At 40.7% G+C, this 21,026-nt stretch overlaps 1 protein-coding gene across 1 annotated transcript; it reads right to left on the minus strand.

Annotated features, from left to right (window-relative positions):
* Positions 1–6,618: 6,618 nt before the first annotated feature.
* LOC103471990 (palmitoyltransferase ZDHHC18-B-like) lies at positions 6,619–20,735 on the minus strand. The gene is made up of 9 exons (XM_008421330.3): positions 20,479–20,735; positions 18,800–18,960; positions 16,663–16,812; positions 16,334–16,471; positions 15,051–15,102; positions 14,600–14,702; positions 13,602–13,711; positions 12,756–12,858; positions 6,619–9,779 (listed from the first exon to the last, which is right to left on the minus strand). The coding sequence occupies exons 1-9, from the start codon at positions 20,733–20,735 to the stop codon at positions 9,420–9,422; spliced, it is 1,434 nt and encodes a 477-aa protein (XP_008419552.1). The 3' UTR covers positions 6,619–9,419.
* Positions 20,736–21,026: the final 291 nt, after the last annotated feature.

Consider the following 21,026-nt stretch of genomic DNA (forward strand, 5'->3'; position numbering starts at 1 on the left):
TGTTTGTATTCTCAATTTTGTACCTCTTTTTTTGTTTTTTTGTTAGTAAACAGAAGTTGGATCTTCTAAGTGCTAATAGCACTTAGAAGTTAGCATTAATCAACGCACACCATTATTTAAAGGGGTCTTCTCAATGAGACCCTCGAATATTACGTAGTATTTGCAGTGTTCACAGTTGATATCATTAACTTTTATCAACCTTATACAATACCAGATTATGTTGTGCACTCTTTCTGCTCCTCTACTTTCATCTCCCTCTCAAAGTAGGTTGACCAGTGGACCAGTCAACCCAGTGACCAACTGACCACTTAGTTGTCAACTAAATGGCCAATCATCTGGTTTAATCATCTGACCTGAACGTCAATGATACTTAACAAACAACACTATTCTGCCCCCTGATACGAGCAAGCACCATGGCAACCACCATGGCAGACTGTAATGAGGATCAAGTAAAAGAAAATTGTAAGATATGCTCCATGATTATTTCTGCAATTCTTCTTCTTTCTCATGGCAGCTGGCAAAACACCGAGCACGGTCTCTACTGTGCATGCGGGAAACTTGCAGTTCACACGGAAGATCACATACAAGCCGCATACTGTACATTTGGAAATGTGAACGACCACTGCAAAAAATGGGGAAAAAAATCTGATTTGAGCATTAAGACCTGCAGCATGAAGATAACTTAAGTCTAGTAAACAATGTAAAGGAAATTTAATTGTGGTTTAGAGGTTTTTAAGATAGAATTCCTACTCACCTAATCTCGCTTTCAGCAAAACGTACGCAGGAAGCACAACGCAGATGACTGGATCCCACAGATAAACACACCAACCACAAATAACCTCCCAGCACAAACCCCACGATGACAAACCTAAACTACCACATTAAGTAGAAACAGTATTTGCTGGTTCATGTGACTAACGCTTCGGTTAAATTGGGTAACTGAAAGTAGTGTTTTTACAGCCAGGGCAAGGCTATGGCCCTGTTTAACTAAACCAGTTGTTGGGTAAGGTTAGGGAGAGGCTTTGGTTTTTGTGAAACGGTACATTTGGAAAGGATTAAAACTCCACTTGAATGAATTAAAGGCCAGCATACCTGCCCATCCACCGTCTCCACCGCAACACGCTTCCTGTTCGCTCCGTCCTGCTACAGTAAACTGGAACTCAAAGCTTTTTATTATATATATACTGTATATATATATATATATATAAAAGGGTTTTCTGGGGCAGGAGAGAAGGGGGTTTCTCTCTTTTTATTTTAATTCTTTCTCCATTCCTCTGCACAGTTTAGAAACTATTCCTCTTACAGTAGGTCAGCTGTTTCCCTACAGCCGCTCTTTTGTTACAGTACTCCAAAACACAGAGGAAAATCTTAAGAGCTGCTCTCAAAAAGCAGCCTTTTTTCAACTTTTAAAAAGGGAGCGGTGCGCCCTTTGATTACGTTTTCCCACTGAATTATTTTTACTCGCAAAACACGGCTCATTGACACAATTGCAGTCCTTTGCCTTATTTTAGGCTTCTCATTTTCTGGTTCAAGGGGTTGTTTTTTGCCAAGATCCCAGCCGAAGTTAAACTGCATGGATTTCTTCTTCAGTGGGAACAGTGTACTTACCTGTCAAACAACTTTTGTTCGCTTGATAATGTTTGTGTGTTTATTGTAGGTTTGGCAGGAAGGAAAAAAGAACAAAAATACTTCAATTTCTTTTCTTTGCTTTCCGTTTTTAGTCTGTGTGTTTGTGCTTTTCTCTGGACTCGGCCGGTTAAAGGGGAGGCTGCTGTGACGGTCGATGCTGCTCATCTGAGACTCATCAATCTGTGGCATTCTGTCTACCCGGGTCCATGTTCTGTTTTTAAAGCAGTGTGTGAAAACCTCGGGCTGTAACTCGTTTTTCATTAAGATCTGCACGAGACGGCAGTTTCTGGAGTGTGTGGAGGTTTTTCTTTTCTTTTCTTTTTTTGCCTGTGAAGCAAAGCCAGGTTCTCCAAGTTACAGTGCATAGTTTCTTTAAACATAGAAATAGTTTTTAATGTGTGTGTGTGTGGGGGGGAGGGGGGGGATAAAAGGGGGGGGGGGGTTGGGTTCTAACTCACAGGGTAGCGGAGAGGCACACAGCAAACATGAACCCAAACTGTAATAACCTGCTGTGATTCATTGGTCTGTCTGATTTCTGTTCTAATTTGGTGTTTTATTTGGATTACTTTAGTTTGTTCCTTTGTTTCCTTTACTTTGTTCATTCCTAAGGTTTTTTTCTCTCTTTTTTTAGTTCTTTTTGCATATCAGTTTATGTTTTAACTTCTCTCCAGTGTTTAACAAATCAGCCTTACGGTTTATTTTAATGAACAAACTCACTAAGTTCAGTAACACCCAATTGAACTACAAAGTAAAAGATGAAAGAAATATGAAACTAAACTAAACTAGAAATAAATAAATAAATAAAACAATAAAAATACAGAAGAAGAACAGTACCAATAAAATGGTGCAATGATGCCTAAGTTCCAATAACTGTGAATGTAAAGAAACCAGATTTATTTAGGAGGAAATTAGAAAGAAATCAGAGATCAACTAGGTTAGAGTGCACAAGAACATGTTGTTTAGTGTTCACACAGCAAAACCAAAAAGATTAAATAGTCCATAAAATGTACAGTAACATCACAGTCCAGTATGAAAATGCATAATATTCCCAAGGCATTAATGACACATATTCACTTCTAAGACCTTGTGACTATGCTAACCGGTATGAAATAATAAATACATAAATGAAGCTACCCGTACGCGCAGTCGTGCACCATTTAACCCGAGAACAATCCTCACAGCAACTCAAAACCCTCAAAGGTCAGCAAACCTGTTACAGTGTAGAAAAATTATGGTTATTAATACCAAAGATCATCTGAGAAACAATCTAAAGAATTCTTTATGGGATAAAAAAAGTCACCAGTGACCCGAAGTGAAGGAGAATGACGAGCATCTCCAGTTTCAATGTTCTTTAACGACCCAATAATACTGAAATGTGAGAATGTTACACCACATTACAAAAGAAAATGTTCTTTAGATGACAAAGCAGAATAGCTGTGTAAGGCTATTCCAGGACGGTATCGGCCCGGAGCGTTCGCACAGGAATACACGCTATGGGACAATAGAACGTTTCTCATGATGCTGTTGCAGTTCGATCACACACAACATTTACTCTCTTGCTCATTTTTAAGTGATCTCAAGATTCATTGTGCAGTCACCGTGGAAGGTTTTGCTAGAGACAAGTTTTGCTCTGCCAACTTTTCGTTTCCTCCTAGGTGTTAAGGTATTGCAGGATGGATCGAAGGACACCCAATACCTTTTTTGTCTCAATTCAGTGTTGAATGTTGTAAACTGAGCCCTCCACACCCCCACCTCCACCAATGAACTAGGGCATCAACACAGTTAACCTACTACCTCAGGTTAACTCAGGGAAAAATGAGGCATTTAGACATATTTCCCGTTTAGACTCAGTGTGTCAGACCCAGAGGTGACTGGCTGTGGTTCAAGGCCAGTTTCCTCTCAGTTTGTCAACTCTTCTCTCTTTGGTTATTTGCGATCAATGTTTGAAACTTTTATCTCTATGAGAGCTAAAAAGACACCAGCTATGCAAACTAGATGAAGTAAAGACATTCAAATCTATGTCCAGCGAGTATCGTCTGTTAAGATTGGAAATGTTTCAACCCATCTGTAAATTTACCTTTAATGTTCCAAAAAATCCAAGTGCTCAATGCCTCTGATTCAAAATGAGTGTAAGTCACATTGATTATATGTTATCAGTGCCATGGAATGAACGCTGAGTGAAGGGTGATGAAAAGTTTCAACCTGAAACCCAGACAAATGCCACACTTATTAGGTGAAGAGTGGGGATCTCCCCTGACAACAGCACAGTGTTTTCTGACCTCTGACCTCATCAACAAGGTATTTTTTGTTGAATGTGGGTTTTTTTTTTCGGACCAAAACCCAAAAGAGAGTTGTATGTACAAATCCTGCAGTTTCTAAAAAACTCCAAACTACTATGCTTTAACTTTATGCACTACATCTGGAAAGTATTCACAGCACTTCATTTTTTTCACATTTTGTTACAATACAGCTTTATTCCAAAATGTAGTAAAACAATCTTTCTACTATGTTCTACACACAAATACCCTGTTACTATGACAGCATGAAAAGATTTTTTCAAATTTATTCAAAATTGGCACAGTCGCCAGGCTTCCTGAACCAAGATTCCCATTAACATAGGTAACACTGGAGAGAAGTTGTGTTTATTCCACACATATATAATGTCTTGGACTTCTATCTTCATTTGTTGTAATTGTAACCCCTAAGCCTTATCAGGTATGTATTTATAAATGAGACTCAACTTTTTGGTTTCACACCCTTTACTTAATATTTTGTTGATCCACTTTGTCAGCAATTCCAACCTCAACATCATCTTGAATATGATGCCACAAACCTTGATAGCCAGCAGTGTCGATGGTCGATGGAGGATGGCAAAAACAGACTGCAGATCTGTGGCACTGGTGCTGGAATCTCGGTGACCAGCGACAAAGGAATTCTGAGTCTGAAGTTTGACGGCGCAGCATGGAGACTGCTGGCCGGCTATGCAGGTTGTCTGAAGGTCAGCTGGGGAGAAAGTCAGATGGTCACTGGTGGAAGACGATGAACTCTTGAGACGACTATCCATGGAGGTGAAGGGACCCTCCTACAGGCCAATAGTGGAGAATGTAAAGGATGGTGTTGAGGACATCGGCAAAGGAACCCTTGAGACCAATGGAGGCGGTGGCTGAGGAAACCTGGAGACTATGTTGACGACTGAGGAATCTTGAAGGCCAGCCAAGTGGAGAGTTGGTCTCCAGGTTTAGCCTAGGATCTGAGCACTCGCAATAGAGCTCAGGAACCCTGGAGATGGGGAAGGCAATCCACAGAGAAGCCCTGAAGATTAGAAAACCCACAGAGGAGCTCTAGAGACAAGGAAAACCCACGAAGGAGAAAAGTCACCCATATAGGTTCTAAAGAGGCTAAGGTCCACCCGGATGTTAGCCTCTGCAAAGACTGCTGGTTCTACTGCCATCTGCATTGGGCAGCTGAGCAGTCACTTTGGGCGGCTGAAATCCTGCTGTTGCAGCTGAAGAAAAAGAAATGGGGGCCGAAGTACCTTGATGCCAACGTGGCGCAGACTTAAGACAGAGGAGGACGTCGGGTCAAGGAGTGGAGGAGTTGGAGCAGGGCATTCTGATGGTAATAGTAAGGATGGGTCATGGAGTGGAGGTTGTCCTTTAGGATGCCATTATTAAAAAAGAAAAAAAATCTGTCCTGTCCCCATAGAAAATAGTGTTCCAGATTGCACTCATTTAGCTGGGGAGGAGCTTCTGCTGTTTCTGGGGCTGACAGCTGAACTGCAGCTGTTACTGGAAGCTGAGGAACTATGATCTAGAGGCGTAGCAAGGGCTTAATAGGTCAGAGGCGGGCTGCTAGGTATTTTTCTTCTGATTTAATCTAAAAGTTACATTTAAAACATTGTCCTGGCAGCTGGTGGCAGCCATGGAAGGCGTAGTCCGGAATGGTATGCCGCTGCCGTTGCTCAGCTTACACAGAATTGAGGTCAGTAAAGTTTTGGCTATTGCTTCTAAGTTTTAGGAGGCGTTTTGTTTGTTACCTAGATGGTTAGCTACCCATCACCAGGGCCGGGCTCTATCCGACAGAGGAGGACAGGAGAGAAGAGGTAGACACAGCGTGCTTCTGTGTCAAACTGCCTGCTTTGCGTGCAGCGTGTTCACACTGAAAGAGGCACATCATGTGTGTGTTTGTGACGTAGGGGGGTGGAGTGGAGAGTATTGTCAGGCAAAATTACAAAAATTTGGGGCACCAGTAATATAGGCTTTTTTAACCAGAAATAAATCTCACATTACACACTGTAAAAAAAGGCTATTTTATTTCCTAAAAGGGAACAATGACAGGTGCTCTTGCACCACCTAGTGTCTATCTGTGCATGTCGCTGGTTGTGACACCTTATGGATGCATTGGCGCTGATACAAGATGTTGCGAATGGGAGAATCAGGAGGGAATGTGATTTCCCTCCTGATTGATGAGCACTGAGTTATACGCTGATTCAGACTTCCTAGAGCAGGGGTCCCCAAATCCAGGCCTTTTTACCTTTATATATTTTTATAGCATAAGAAACACCTAACTTTGTTCAACCATCATCAGTTTGTGCAATCCAATAAAGTTTGTGTTGGTGGACGTTGCCTGGTTTCATACAGTCCATCCTGCAACCAAGGTCAGACTCTCACTTTTCTTCTGAGCCGTCCAAGATAAGGCCCATGTTCTCTAACTGGGTACAGTTGGAACTCCGGACAATGTTTTATTGAAACTCATTGTACGGGTTCCCGAAACAGGAGAGTAAAATTATGTTAGCTTGTGTCAATGAAACAATGATCTATTTTATTTTAAAAATCAAACAGAAAGGTTCAAACATCTGGATGACCAGAGGTTTAAATACGTAGCATTCTAAAAAGTTACATGCCTGATCCCTTTCAGGATTGGCTTACTGCTGCCATCTGGTGGTAAAAACGTAGTACTATGCTAACATAAAAGGCAGATTCATTGAACTAATTGTTTTCCTTGCTTTTATTGGAAGAGGAACACTGGCTTAAATAAGCCCACAGTTCATACAAAAAGGAAACTTTACATTTCTACTTCTGAATGCATTGCTTTCATTCACACTGTAGGTGCTGATGGGGTTTCGACACAGACGAATAGAGAAGTTCATGCATGTGTCTCAACAGCTTATTGTGCTAACATGACCATTATATTTTTGTGCAGCTATTGCCATCGTACAGTAATACATAAAGCTTGCTTTTCAAGAGAGCAAAACTACAATTGTGCAACCTGAGAACCAATCTCTCCAGGAAAATGTAAAACAGATCTGTTAAAAGACACAAAATCAAATTATTTAAGAGATAAAAGGGGCAGGAACAGGTTTTGTTGTTGATAAACCAGAGTTGAAAGTGCAAGCAGGTATTTGTAAAAGAGGGGATGATGACAAATTGATGGGTCTGAGCTGCTTTGGCTCTACTTAAAAGGTGCTTTCATGTTTAAAGAGCTGTAAATAAAGACATTCTTATACAATAAAATACATGTTTAGTTATGACCATGCAGTTGCATTCTCTGTCACTTGTGTAGCACTGAAGGGGTACACACCAGTACAGCTGATAAGACATATCTAACCCAGCAAGCTTAAAGGGAAAATCCACAAAAAACTCACATCGTGCTATATTCACAATTTTCAACGAAACAGCCAGGTAGCATCAAAATGAACTATGTTTGACATTATTCTGACTCACAAGCCAGTTGGATGTTTATCATAGGTACGAGGGATTTAATGGTGGTCAACATAAAACCTGAAAACGAAGGAAAATAATCAGGGCAGAGGTTAGTAGATCAATTCCAAGCTAATTTCCAATTCAGCTTTTATCACTTACCATTTAAGTTGGAACCCAAAGAAAATGACACTCTATGAAAGGTTTGGTTCTATAGTATAAAATCAAGTTTGTCTGACTCAATAATTACACCCCAATTTAAGACATCTGCCTAATAAGAATAATATTTCAAGATATCTTTAATTTTGGTTTGACAAGTCAAAATACCTTCCACAATATCTCAAATGTCTTCACCGGATTCATCATTTGAAAGGTCACACATCAGTAAGGAAGCTGTTAAGTAATTATGACGTGTCAGAATTACATTTTTATCCATCCATCCATTTTCTTTACACCCTTGTCCCTTGGTGGGGTTGGGAGGGATGCTGGTGTCTATCTCCAGCTAATGTTCCAGGCGAGAACATTAGCCTGGAATAGGCTAATGTTCACCCTGGACAGGTCGCCAGTCTGTCGCAGGGCAACAGAGAGACACACAGGACAAACAACCATGCACACACACACACACTCACACCTAGCGGCAATTTGGAGAGGCCAATTAGCCTAACAGTCATGTTTTTGGACTGTGGGAGGAAACCGGAGTACCCGGAGAAAACCCACACATGCACAGGGAGAACATGCAAACTCCATGCAGAAAGACCGGGGCCAGGAATCGAACCCAGATCCTTCTTGCTGCAAGGCAACAGCTCTACCAGATGTGCCACTGTGCAGCCCAATTACATTTTTAGATTTCTGAATTAATTTTGAATTAATTTAGAAATCCCCCTTGTGGTGCCATTGAGCTGTCCAAAAAGGTGCCTGCAGAATTGTGGGTGTCCTGCACAAAATTGTCTGAAAATTCCATAACATAGAAAGGGTTCAGCGGTATTCAGTTTAGTTCAAAAATATTTATACGCGGAAAATGCAAATAAGATTGTTAACTTGAAGACTGCTTCAGAAATCTGCAAATAATTTTCTATTTTCTCCTTCAAAAAAAATGGCTTTGAACAGAAAAACGTGCTTCTGTGAATGTTTTTTTTATTTTTCGTTATATTATTGAAATGTCAAAATGCTACGTAAATCTGTTATTTTGACTAGGAAAAATACTAATTCAAGATATCTGAATTAGAAAAGCTGTCCAATTAATGATATCTCTGATTCATTTGGAAATATCTTAAAAGGAATTGTAACTAGTCAAAATTATAGTTCTAGATATTTAGAATGTATTTTTGTCTTATTTGCTTTCAAAATATCTGCAATTTAAATTGCACAAGTCAAATCTACATATCTAAAACTACATTTAAGAGATTTGGAATTATGTTATCATTCAAGATATCTTTAAATACAATTATGACTGATCAGAACAAAAAGTGAGACAGCGTACATTTATTGTTGGACTAGTAATAATTTAATTGTTCATATCTGAAAAATGTGTTTCAGATGCCAATCAATTAAAAAGATTAATTTTAGTTATCTTGAATTAAAGCTCCTTTACAAATTAATGGTAAATCTCCTGTCATATACACTAGTCAGGATGTAATTAGAGATGTCTTAAATATCTAAAAAAAAAAAAAAGTGATATGATTTTAAAATATTTCTGGTCATAAAAAAAAATTCAGATATCTGGAATCAAACCGATTTTATGTTAAAACGGCTTGCCATAACGGTGGGGACATTCTGAAGTGAGGTTCAGTTAAAAGGTTGTAAGCAGTTCATTTCTTACTGGCAGTAGATAACTGTTGTTGCATCGTCATTTAGAATAAATCCACGTTTGTTGGTCCTAGAAGGGGCAAAGGTCAAACAGGTTCAGTCACTCCCCTGAGCAACGCCTTGAACATAGCCACACATAGAACCACCTAGATATGCAGCTGACTTGTAAGTCATCTTAACCTAAGAACCATTAAGACCCCAGACATGCCTCCATTTCTGCTCTTGTGACATCTTAAAGATTAAGTGTATAATGTGCTTTCTAAACCCATACATAACCGGAGTCAGTCACTGGAGTGTGGCAAACTTGGCTCCTCGGTGGCCCCTGGCGGTGGAGCGATGGTTCCCGTCATGGGAGGAAGGGGAAACGTGGTCGTCAAAGGTGGGCCTGGGAGTATGTGAAGAGGCTCGTTTGTGCTTGTGCAAGCGACCTTTGGTGGGGAGCGGAGGAGAAGTGCTCCCATAGGTCTTGGAGATGTGGTGGGTGCCGCCGCATCTCTGGGAGAGCTCCAGGGAGGGGTCGGAGTTCAGAGCCGAGATGTTTTCTGGGCAAGGAAGAGCTGTCTGAGGTTTCCCCTGAGGACACGAGGTGGCCAGAAGAGGAGTGAGAGCCGCTGACTCCAGCAAACCTTTAGGTCCCTGAACGCACTGTGGAGGGGGATGGAAACAAAAGTTAAGAATGAAGGCAAAAGCCAGCAAAACTTAAAGGACTTAAAGGTCTTAGGATTGCGTTTCTGGTTTTTGCTGATAATGTGGTTCTGTTGGCTTCATCAGGTCATGACCTACAGCCTTCACTGGAGCGGTTCACAGCTCAGTGTGAACTGATGAAGATCAGTGCCTCCAAATCCAAGGACATGGTCTTGAGCCGGAAAAGGGTAGAGTGCCTTCATCAGGTCAGGGAAAACGTCCTGCCTCAAGTGAAGGAGTTTAAGTATCTTGTGTTTTTGTTCATGAATGAAGGAAAAAATGGAGCGGTAGGTCGAAAGGTAGATTGCCACTGCTTCTGCAGTGATATGGGTGTTATACTGGTCTGTCGTGGTGAAGAGAGAGTAGAGTCAAAAGGAAAATCAATGGTTGACTGCCTGCTCTCATCTATGGTCACCAGCTTAATATCAGGTGAGAAGCTTGAACATCGTGGAGGGACACAAAGTCCAGCCGCTGCTTCTCTACATCGAGAGGAGCTAGTTGAGGTGGTTCGGGTATCTGGTTAGGACACCTCTTAGACTCCCTCCCCATAGAAGGAGTCCAAGAGCCCACCTGGGTCTCCTTCAGGTTGACTCATCCCAAAGGAAAACCCAGGACACACTGGAGAGACTATGTTTCTTGGCTGGCATGAAGGAGCTGGACCAATTGGCTGGAGAGAGGGAAGTCTGGGTCTCTCTTCTTAGGCTGCTACAGCCACAACCCGACCTCATATCATATGAGTGGGTGGGCGCCAGCGGACGGACGGATGGAAAGCATAAACTTTGAGACAAAATTGAGGTTTTGTCTAGGCCAAAGAGCTCAATTTTGGTTTCATTTGTCCAATGTTGTCTGATAATTAAGATTTTGTCAGTGTAGCAAAAAAGCAAAACAGAAGAAACCTGTGAAGGGCGCAAATACTTTTACAGTGCAACATATACATATAAAATGTTGAAGGGTTACACTCCTATTCATGCATCATGGCAGTGCTGGTGGATAAGCATGCAGGGTAGCTGGGGAAACACAGAAACAGCAACAGGTAACGGATCAACATGCGTCCCCTCCCTCTGTCTGAACATGCTTACCATGCTCAAGAATCGTCATTTCTGCTCTAAAAGCAGCTTATTAGCCAGCGCAGGACACTGCAAAGTCCAGACAAGTCTCCTCCTGACAATGGAAATGGGATACAGGCACAGAGACACACCACAGACACAACAGTGAGTTGGGGTGCAGCTGAAGACACACAAACCGGGTGTGGACCAAAGATCAGCTGCAAGGTGGAAATGTTTAGTCTGAACGGTGAGGAAGGACCAACGGAACGGGGAGGGGAGCATAGAAGGAATGTGACAGGTCTGGGGTCTCACTTATAAAGGTGGAGTACAAACAAAACGGGGCCTAAACCTGGTACAAAGGTTGTGATGTAAAATATTGGTATCAGTATCGGCATCAGATCGATGGTAAGGTCAATACTTTGGTTTAGGACTCCCTCTTGAATTTTATTTTGCTTTTGCATCGCAGTTTCTCAACTCTACTTCAAAAATGCTTTGCTGTGACTTGCTCTCATTTCTGCACTTTATTTAGAAAACACACAAATGTGTTTCATTTCTGGCGTTTCTACACTGAAAAAGAAAAAGGAGAATGGAGAACGGAGCTTCAGCTTAAAAATTGGTTAATTTGTGACATGCAGTCGAATGAAGTTTATCAAGCTAGCTTTATTTACATTTTCTGTATCATGTAAATATGTCATTAAAGTATTTTGTAGATACTTATGAACTTTATTTAAATTCTATCGTAGGTTTTCAAATGCATAATAAAAAAAAATACAACACAAAAACATCTAACGGTCAGAAGTTTGATGACATATCAAGCTTAAATAAAAGTTATCGGTATTGATATCGATGACACTGTACTCACTTGATATCGGATCGATACGAAAATATGCTGCATCGCACACCTCTACTGCATCGTCTAATAAGGAGGAAGGGAATAAGGAGGAATGTTGAATAATTGTGCTAGATTTTATTTAAGAAAGTCAAAATAAGAGTGTGAACTTTCTAGATTTGTATTTGTAAAAAAAGTTGAAAACCGAGTATTTTTTTCCTTCCAGTGTACATGTTTTCTGTCGTGTTGATTTATCACATAAACTCTCAATAAAATACATTATTTGTGGTTGTATTGTAGCACAAAGAAATGTGAAAATGCCTCAGGGATGTGAATACTCCTGCAAGACACAGTACATTCACTCAAAACAAAACGTGAAAAAAAACAATAGAACTGACTTGAAAGGCGTTCCTCTAGCGTAAACAAATGCCCACCTTCATATGCCAAAAAGCAGCCATTTGATATCAAAGTAGACTGAAACTGCGCCTGAGGTGCAGAAACTACTGTAAACAAAAGTTCTTAACAAGCCTCCAGAATCCTTTTGTATCCACCTCTGATTTGGGAGAATAAGGAAACAACAAAGGAAGCTAAAGTTTTCCCTCCTTCCTATGCCTGAACTTTCTGAAAATACTGAAGTACAGCAACTTCTGTGCATTTACTAAATGACAAACAAACAGTGCCTTTCTATGACGCAAGTCTGGCTGAAATTCAAGTAGCTGTCGCTGAGAGAGACATCAAGCCCACATCCAGTTGAAATCACGATGAATGCTGACTAGTGACAGCAGTTTGAATACAGCACAGAAGGGAGGAACCTCCACAGGGGAGACAGACAGGCAGACAGAGACCACTCTGGGACTACAGCAGGGGAGACAGACAGGCAGACAGAGACCACTCTGGGACTACAGCAGGGGAGACAGACAGGCAGACAGAGACCACTCTGGGACTACAGCAGGCAGCAAGGATTCACGCAGGCAGGGCTGCAGGTTTGGTTTGATTCAGGAACAGGGAAAAATCAGCGGAGGATTCCTGCAAGTCAAGGACCAGATGGAATGATCCTCCTACCACGTTTATATCGCTTTTAGTGTTTGGATTGGGCAGCTCCAAGTCCACGCCGCTCGTCTGGGCCAGCTCATCCGCGGGCAGGAAGCCTCGTCTGTCGATCAAGCTTTAAAGCCGGAAAAGAAAAAAGAAATTAATTAGGGTTAATTGCATTTAGAGTAAACCACTTGTATAGTGGGTATTCTTAGCAAGTACTACGTACTGATGAAGATGTATACGGAACAAAAAAAATGCTTCAAATGGGAAGATTGACAGAGGAAACCAGATGTTTATGTACAATGTATGAAACTTTTTTATCCTCTTTGTCTGACATTAAATCAGACTAAACCTTCCCCTTTTTAGGTCAGTAAGGTTAATCAAAACTATTTCTATTTGCCAAATGTAATGATGTAATGTGAAAATTATTGGCTTATTAAGGCGACATTGAAGTCACTGTTGGTTCGGCAAGATGTGGCTCTCAAGAGACTAAAATAATTGGAAAAGCCCTCATTTTTTGAAGAATTAAGCACCAAATAATTAAAGATTGAGCTAATGCCACAGCACTGATCTAATAATAACTTAATCTAACCTTATATTATGCTATGCAGATGGTCAGCAGGATGCTGCACCAAGTGGGGATTGCTTGGCCACACTGTGTTGTCTATAGAAATACATTTAATTTGCTGGCTGACAGCTCAAGCTTCAAACAGCAAACCACTAAATGACCAAATGGAAACTATAAAACTAAGAATTTAGAGAGGGCTTTTTTTAACCTCCCCAAAAAATACTGCTTTAGCAAATCCTGCATCCTGACGAGGATTTAATACAAATAATGTCTGTTCAACAATCGCTGAAGCTTTAGAGACTGACCTGGGTGGCATGGGCGCACAGAGAACTGAACAACAGTTAATAAAAATGTTTTTATGACTGTATGGGTTGGTTACAGCTTCTCCACTCTTCCCCGACCAGGAGCCTTTGATCTGAAAAAATAAATGAATAAATAAAAATACATGGTTACACACTAGTCAGTTATTTTAAGCAGATATTATAATGGTTTCCATTATGTAACAACTACACCCACACTTTCACATCCCACATGTGTGTCTATGAGCTTTTGGCATCTCTGCTACCAAAAATATATCCACCCGGTGTAGAGATCACAGGCTGTGGAAGTCCTGTTCCCTAGGATTTTATGTCTACAACTTGGCAAACTGCAAAAGTCAATGACTGACAGGCAGGAAGGAAGGTTGTGGAGAACGATAAATGAAGAGTGCTGTGGTGGAGCAGGGGTTAAGCACAACCCACATGTTGAGGCCTTAGTCCTCGATGCGGACGTCACAGGTTCGAGTCTCTGCATTCACCCCCTCTCTCGTTACCCACTTTTCTGTCAATTCACTAACATATAAAGCCCACTGGAGCCTTTAAACTAAAATGAAATATTAAAGACAAATGGAAAGAAAACAAACAATAGCAGGCAATGTTAGTGAATGATGGGAGAATAAAAAAAGAGAGGAAGAAAGGACTGGATGTAGTACAGAAAACAAGAAGAAGGAGGACAGAGGAAGGAAAGACAGGTTGGCCACAAGAGAGGGATGAACGAAACAAAGAACGAAGGAAATTCAGGAAATAACAAACAGAGGAGTAAAGAAAGTATGTATGGTCACAATTTAGACCAAAGGGATATGGAAATGCAAAGATCTTTTCCTATTTATCCAAACATGTAAAGCACTGAAATCAAATGCCTGACTGCATAGCAACCACAGTCTTACATTTGCTGTTCATTTTTGTTATAATTGCATTTGCCCTTGTCCAACTTTCATCCCATCACATTGAGCAGCAGCACATACTCTGATGTTTAATGTACTTACGTCTTCATTGGTGGTCAGATTGGAAGCAACAAGGTAGGTATGGAAGCCCGAGAGGCCCAAGATAGACCAGACTGAGAAGAAGCATATAGCCAACTCCACTGCAGTAAACGGAGTGGGTCAAGGAAAACATCACAGGAGGTTCAAATGATTCCACTGAGGAGTTTCTTCTTCTCTGGTACATGGTGTAGTACAACACAACGTTCAGAAAAAAGAACAAATATTACTTGCACTATAAATGCTGTAACTGATTTACTTATTGAAGCTGGTCATGATTTAACATTATGTCAGATTCTGAGTCATAAAAGCAGCAACCAGCAGCTTTCTAAAAGATGAAACTAGCCAAATGTAGAAGGTTTTATACAGCCTTCTCCAGCTTTACTTCCATAATTTATCATCAGTTTACTTAGTATGAAACAGATGGCAGGGAAAATGAAACCCCATGAAAGGATATCTGCCAGGACTCTCCTGAAGGGCAAACATCAGGCCTTTTCCTCCTTTGGCCCCTAAAACAAAAAGCACAAACTACTGTATTCACAGAGCTGATAGTGGAAAATAATCCTGAGCCTGAACTTTTTTCCACGCCCAGGAGGCAACGCACTTTTAACACATAACACAGAATCGTGTATAAAAATAACCCTTTCAACTCTCGGGTGGTTTCTGGGTTTGCAGGCTCCTGGCCCCAGATGTTTTTTGTGTATAACATACATGTTGCCAAGAGGCGGTCCAAGCATAAACCCTGGGAGAACATGTTGAAAAAAATCCCCTTAAATGTTAAGATTCTGGTGAATTGTGTGAATGCAAACAGACAACATTCAGGCAGGACATGAACAAACCTAACGTGAGTCTGAATTACAGTAGATTCTTTGGGCGGAGCCCAAGGCTTTAGGGGCCCCTGAGCTCCTGGGGCCCTGAGTACAAATCCCAGGTAAATTCAGTAATCCATCCCTGCTTTTAACTAATCTCCTCACTGCCTGCCTACTGCTCCTACCATGTGTTCACAACAACAGCGACTAGAGCTGTAAAACTGCCAGAAGTAATTCACTTTTTATGAACTAAAATGATGATAAGACTTTATTTAATGGGGGCGACATGAGATGAATCAGGAACATGAATGAAACTATTAATGGTGTCAATGGATGTTTGTATCCCAAACAATGTTAGCTTTTCAAACATAGCCCAGGTGACTGCAGGACGTCTTTTAGTTGCATTTGCAATCTTGTCAAGGTGCTGCGTTTTCGAGACATTGGACCGGTACATTAAAAATGCTGACAGCGTTCATTTTAGCTCCTAAGAACTGCTGTTAATGAGAAGCTTGTTGTGATGATGAGCTGAAAGTGGAGAGTTTCAGCTCTTGTTAAAGAGACAGAGGCCCAATTTCATGGTGTCAAATTACAAAGTCATATTTCTTTTCATATAACGCTTGATATATAAAGCATTTTTATAACAGCTGAAGGTAACAGTTACTTGATTGTGCCATCAAACGGAACTATGTACCAAGAACATACATAACACCACTCCTTCAAAAATGAAACCCTAAATCATGCACAGATGTAAACATGTTCTTACAGTTTATGGCTGGGCAGGATTCACATCTTCCCCATTCTAGGTAACAATGATCTACTGTATGTTGGAAAGTGAATCGTGTCATATGGTGCCAATGTGAGACCAGAGAATCCTCCATTCAGGGGGTGTACGTGGGATTCCAAATGGCTGAAGAAAGAAAAAGTCGCTTACTCAAAGCCAGATGTGTAGTCACACAACCGAAGATGAACGCTGTCAGGAAAGACAGGGACACGATGAAGGTGTAGAAGAACCGGTAGTTGCGCTTCCCGACACAGTTCCCCACCCAAGGACAGTGATGGTCGAAACGCTCTGCGAGTTCAGGAAAATCTGATGAGATTTGACTGGAAAAGTACGAGAACAGCCCACATCAACCTTCCAGAACATTCTCTCTGTTAACGGAACCTGTGGAGCCGTGCTCACTCCAACACTGTGAACCCTCTGTCATTATTGACAGCTGGTAAAATGTCTCATGGTGTCTAGTGAGTCTACCCACAGCTCACCCACACAGTTGTCACACAGGCTGCAGTGGGACGTGCGAGGAGGCCGAAACATCTTGCAGGTGAAGCAGTACTTGAGCTTGATCACCTGCTGGTTGATGAGGACCTCCTTGGTGCGCGGCGGAGGCCGATAGCTGGTGTTCCCCGTGTCATCTATGGAGAGAGGCATTGCTTTTTCTTATAACATGATTCTCTTTGACGAGAAGCCCCAACTCACATCAGTTGCCCTTACACAGCTGATCAGACCGCTTCCTGGGGATAAGTACTGACATGGATACAAAAAGTTAGAGTTCTTGTTCTTTGTCACCTCATGGTTCTTTTCCTCTAGAACAGGGTGTCCAGACTTTCTGTCACGTGAGCCAAAATTGACGAGGCAATAGTACAAAACTAAAATCAAGCAAATAAAATTGTCTGATTATGTTTGTTTGTTGTTGTTTCTTCTTTTAATTTTTTGTAAGGGATGTTATTCATCGTAGATCCAAAACTTATAAAGGATTTTGCACCTTTATTACAGGAAAAACATCCAGTTTTCAAGTTGTTTTGGGCTTGATTGGACAAAATTTATTCTTAGCATAAGAACCGGATTTGAGTCACTTTCGTTCAAAAAGCTTGCTATACTTAGCCAGGTTTGATAAAACAAATAAAAGCTGATTTGATTGTGGCAAACTCAGACGTGGTTCCATTATAAAGCTTGGTAATAAAAAGACAAATACTTTATGCTGTAATTAACATTTTCCATTAAGTGTTTGATGGTCTAGTGACGTCGTGTTTCCAGTCAGACTCGGTACGCTTGGAACTCCAGTGAATTCTAAAAAAGTTGTCTCAAAAGTCACTAGTGGAAAACCCTTATACACACAAGACTCTTAGTGTTTCCATGGAAATGACCCTGATGAAAAATATCTCATGCTTGTATTGGTGAATGCTTTTACAAAGAACTTTATACAACTGGACTTTTCTTATTGGTCTTGTAAAGTGCCTCGACTTTACCTTAGTTGTGAATTGGCACCATCCAATTCACAACTGGAAGTCACAATGTTGCAAAATAAATTCATCATCGGCAAATTTCTTGTGGACTTTCAATTTTCACCAGTCATTGCACCTTTTCTGCAAATTTGACCAATCACCTTCATGTTTCCTGTTTTCCCTTCTTTTCTGACCAATCACAGAAACTCTGTTGAATTTTGACCAATCCCCGACTAATTTAACTTCTTGTTTCACGACGTCTCTTGAAAGCCGAACCTGCGAGATGAAAGCATGTGTGACGTTAAAATGGTAACATTTATCCTTTTTATTTTTTGCAAAACCATAATGATGTGTTCTGCTTGATTTGTTTCTACCCCATAAACAGTTCATTGAATCATCGATATGGAATTCTTCTTTTGCACTTTGACCCTTCTTTGGAACATGATTTTACCTGTATAAGATGCTACTTCAAGAACTTGTAAATGGTATTTGCACTTTAAACATTAACCATGGTAAAAATCCTGTCTTTTTTGGGAAGGATGGGTGTAACAATTTTCACTCTTTTGCAAGAATAAATGGCAAAAAAAAAAGTTTTAAGAAAATTGCAACTTTCACCATAACCTTTGTAAAAAAAGGTTCCACAAACTCAATCATTTTAAGCCGCAACAATCACAAAAATCATTGCATCCTGGAGGGACTGACTATGTAATGAAATGAAAGAAAATGAATGAACATAGCTTAGGATGCCAGGGTCTATTACAATAATAGAATAAATGTTTGTCACATGTGGAATAATCTTAAAATAACTTGAACAAAAGTAGCACAGTTGAATAAGACAGCCATCTTACATCACTGCTGGCTAAACGTTGGTCCTGTGTAGGAGGCTCCGAGGAGCACAGGAACAGAACTTTGGGTATTTTTGACAACAAACACAACTACTGGAGAACTACTGACAAATGTGACGAGCAGGCAGCAAAGAAACTGGAAGAGAGCTGAATAATTTAACATTGCAATTAAACAGCTGTATATGAAGTTGACTTGACATTTACAACGCTTCAGGAAGCCAATTACAAGCCTTTGTGCCAAATGTTCTCCATATTTAGCAGCATAAACTGTTAATCTAAAGGCGGCAATGTGTCAAGAGGTTGTTAAATATCCAAGAGATGTCGTTTCTTACCAATCTGCCTCTCGATATCTGCGGCCTCCTCTGGAGTGGCTCGAGGCAGGATGCCCGGGTCAGTGAAACTGGTCTGGAGCAGCGTGATGAGCACAAACACAAACAGGACCCCTCCGATAGCAGGTATACTGCTGGTCAGGTGTTTGACCAGGAATGGGCAGCTGTGACAATCACACACACACACGCACACACACACACACACACACACAGAAAGGAGGAGTTGCAAAGAGACTGACCTTAACCAGAGCTGGAAACAGATCAGGACGACTGCACTGTGGCTTACAGATGATCTGCTCTCATTTAATAACTCGGGCTTTTAATTACCGCCTGAAACCCTGTGAGACAGAACACACTTTCCACCATGTGGTCACAGAGAGAATAGCAGCTTTTAGTGATCGTTTGTTTTTTGTTTTTTTTGTTACTGAATTGTTTAGAGTTGTTTTACATTACTGTTAGCAGCCAGGAGAAGCATCATCATTTGAAGGGAAGAAGCAGGAAGTACGTTATCTATGGGTGCAGTTTCACTTTGGTAGTAAAAATATGAAGGACCTCTCATACTTCAGGCATTTGGAAGTGATTTCAAAACGACTCAAATTTAAGAAGTGTAAATCATAAGAGATGGTTTTAGACTTCTTTAAAGCTGTTGTTGTTCTTTGGTGTATTTTTTTTTTCACTAACAAATGCACACTGTCAATAAACACGTAATGAATTATAGAATTTGATTGGAGGGATAGTCAAAACCAAAGATCTTTGAAAAGTAAAGAAAAAACAGATTATTTTGCTTTCTATGTGTTTGGATTGATGACATCACAAAAGGCATATGAGCTGATGGATAAATACAATGTACAATTAGACCTGTCATCAAATTTTGCTTGTTGATAAGTTGTTCCAGAAGTTATAGCGAAAAACAATAATTCTGCTGTTTAAAAACCATTTTCACGTGTTATGTTGATAATGGCATAATAATGCAAATTTGCTAAACTTTTATCTTGTAAAGGAGAACTTCACACTGAAACTGGAAGACATTTTAAATATCCAAAATAAAACACAACAGCCAAAAACAATACATAAAAATAAAATAAAAACCACACACAACCGAAACCATAAATAAATTGGATCATGAAGTCTCTAAGCAAAACGGCCCTTCAAAATCGATTAATCGCTAGAATGGATCAAGCTTGTTTTAATTTAATATGAAATGAATTGCTAATCAATTCATTGTTTATTGTCACAGGCTTATGAAAGATGAGTGACTTTTGATTACTGGTGTAAAGCTACGCAGAACCGACTAGACAAGAGAGGATATTGAGTTCATGGCATAGTGTTTGCAGTTTGGTGAAATTTGCATCGTTTGAAAATTTTGAGTTGGATTTCCCGAGTTTTCTGAACAATCTTCTAAAACATGTACTGTTCAGTCTCCCTGAAACCCATGCAATGTTTTTACTTATGACTACAAGAATTTCATGCAGCTATATGGAAAACAAAACAAAAAAACTTTGATTAAAAACTTGTTTTAAAAAAAAAAATTCTAAATAACCACAGGAGGGGAATTTATCTTGAGTAAATGTTTGTTATTGGAACAAAATAACAAACTATGACATGCTCTTTAGAAGTGAGGTTAATTTGACCAAACTTCAGTTGCTTTAAATACACGGAACAGAGTGGAAAACACAACTCACTCAAATATGAAAAATAAACCGCTCGTGACGAGGATAAGGCCCAGAGTGAGGGGAAAGACCCCACTCTGACGGGCCATCATAATCCGTCCATCGCAGAAGAAGCGGTTCTTCCCGGGGAAAACTTCCCACTTTCTCCTGGGTGTCCTCGGGTCCTTCCTCCCGTCATCGCCGACAGCCTGGTGTTGGTGAGAAGGGGGGGTCTGGGTGGGTGTCGGCAGCGCCTTCGGGTCGATCTGCTGATACTCACGGCTTTTCATGGTTTCTAAAGCAGAGTGGGAGCTCTGTCCCGATTAGGGCACCGAGCGACAACATCACCGGATCCCGACCACTCTGCTGAGGTGGACGGCCGTCAGGAGCGTCGTCATTCCACGGATAGAACAAGCTAGTGATACCTCTCTGTGGATGGTCAATAAATAAGTGTGTGACTCCGGACTGCAGATAATGTCATTTTTAACCTCCATGCCGCTTCATTGACGATTCTTTTCCGTTTACAGGAAGACTGAATCCCAGCTGGAGCGATAATCCACTGCCCATCGTTAGCTTAGCTC

The sequence above is a fragment of the Poecilia reticulata genome, chromosome 11 (assembly GCF_904066995.2).
Source record: "Poecilia reticulata chromosome 11, P_reticulata-male-v2, whole genome shotgun sequence".
NCBI lineage: Eukaryota > Metazoa > Chordata > Actinopteri > Cyprinodontiformes > Poeciliidae > Poecilia > Poecilia reticulata.

What these genes read in the sequence shown, in the direction of transcription:
- LOC103471990 (XM_008421330.3), bottom strand. Translation starts at nt 20,735, where the DNA reads ATGAAAAGCCGTGAGTATCAGCAGATCGACCCGAAGGCGCTGCCGACA. An exon ending in GGTTTATTTTTCATATTTGA is followed by an intron (nt 18,961 to 20,478) that starts GTGAGTTGTGTT and finishes TGATTGTCACAG; the next exon opens with CTGCCCATTCCTGGTCAAAC. An exon ending in AGATATCGAGAGGCAGATTG is followed by an intron (nt 16,813 to 18,799) that starts GTAAGAAACGAC and finishes CTCTCTCCATAG; the next exon opens with ATGACACGGGGAACACCAGC.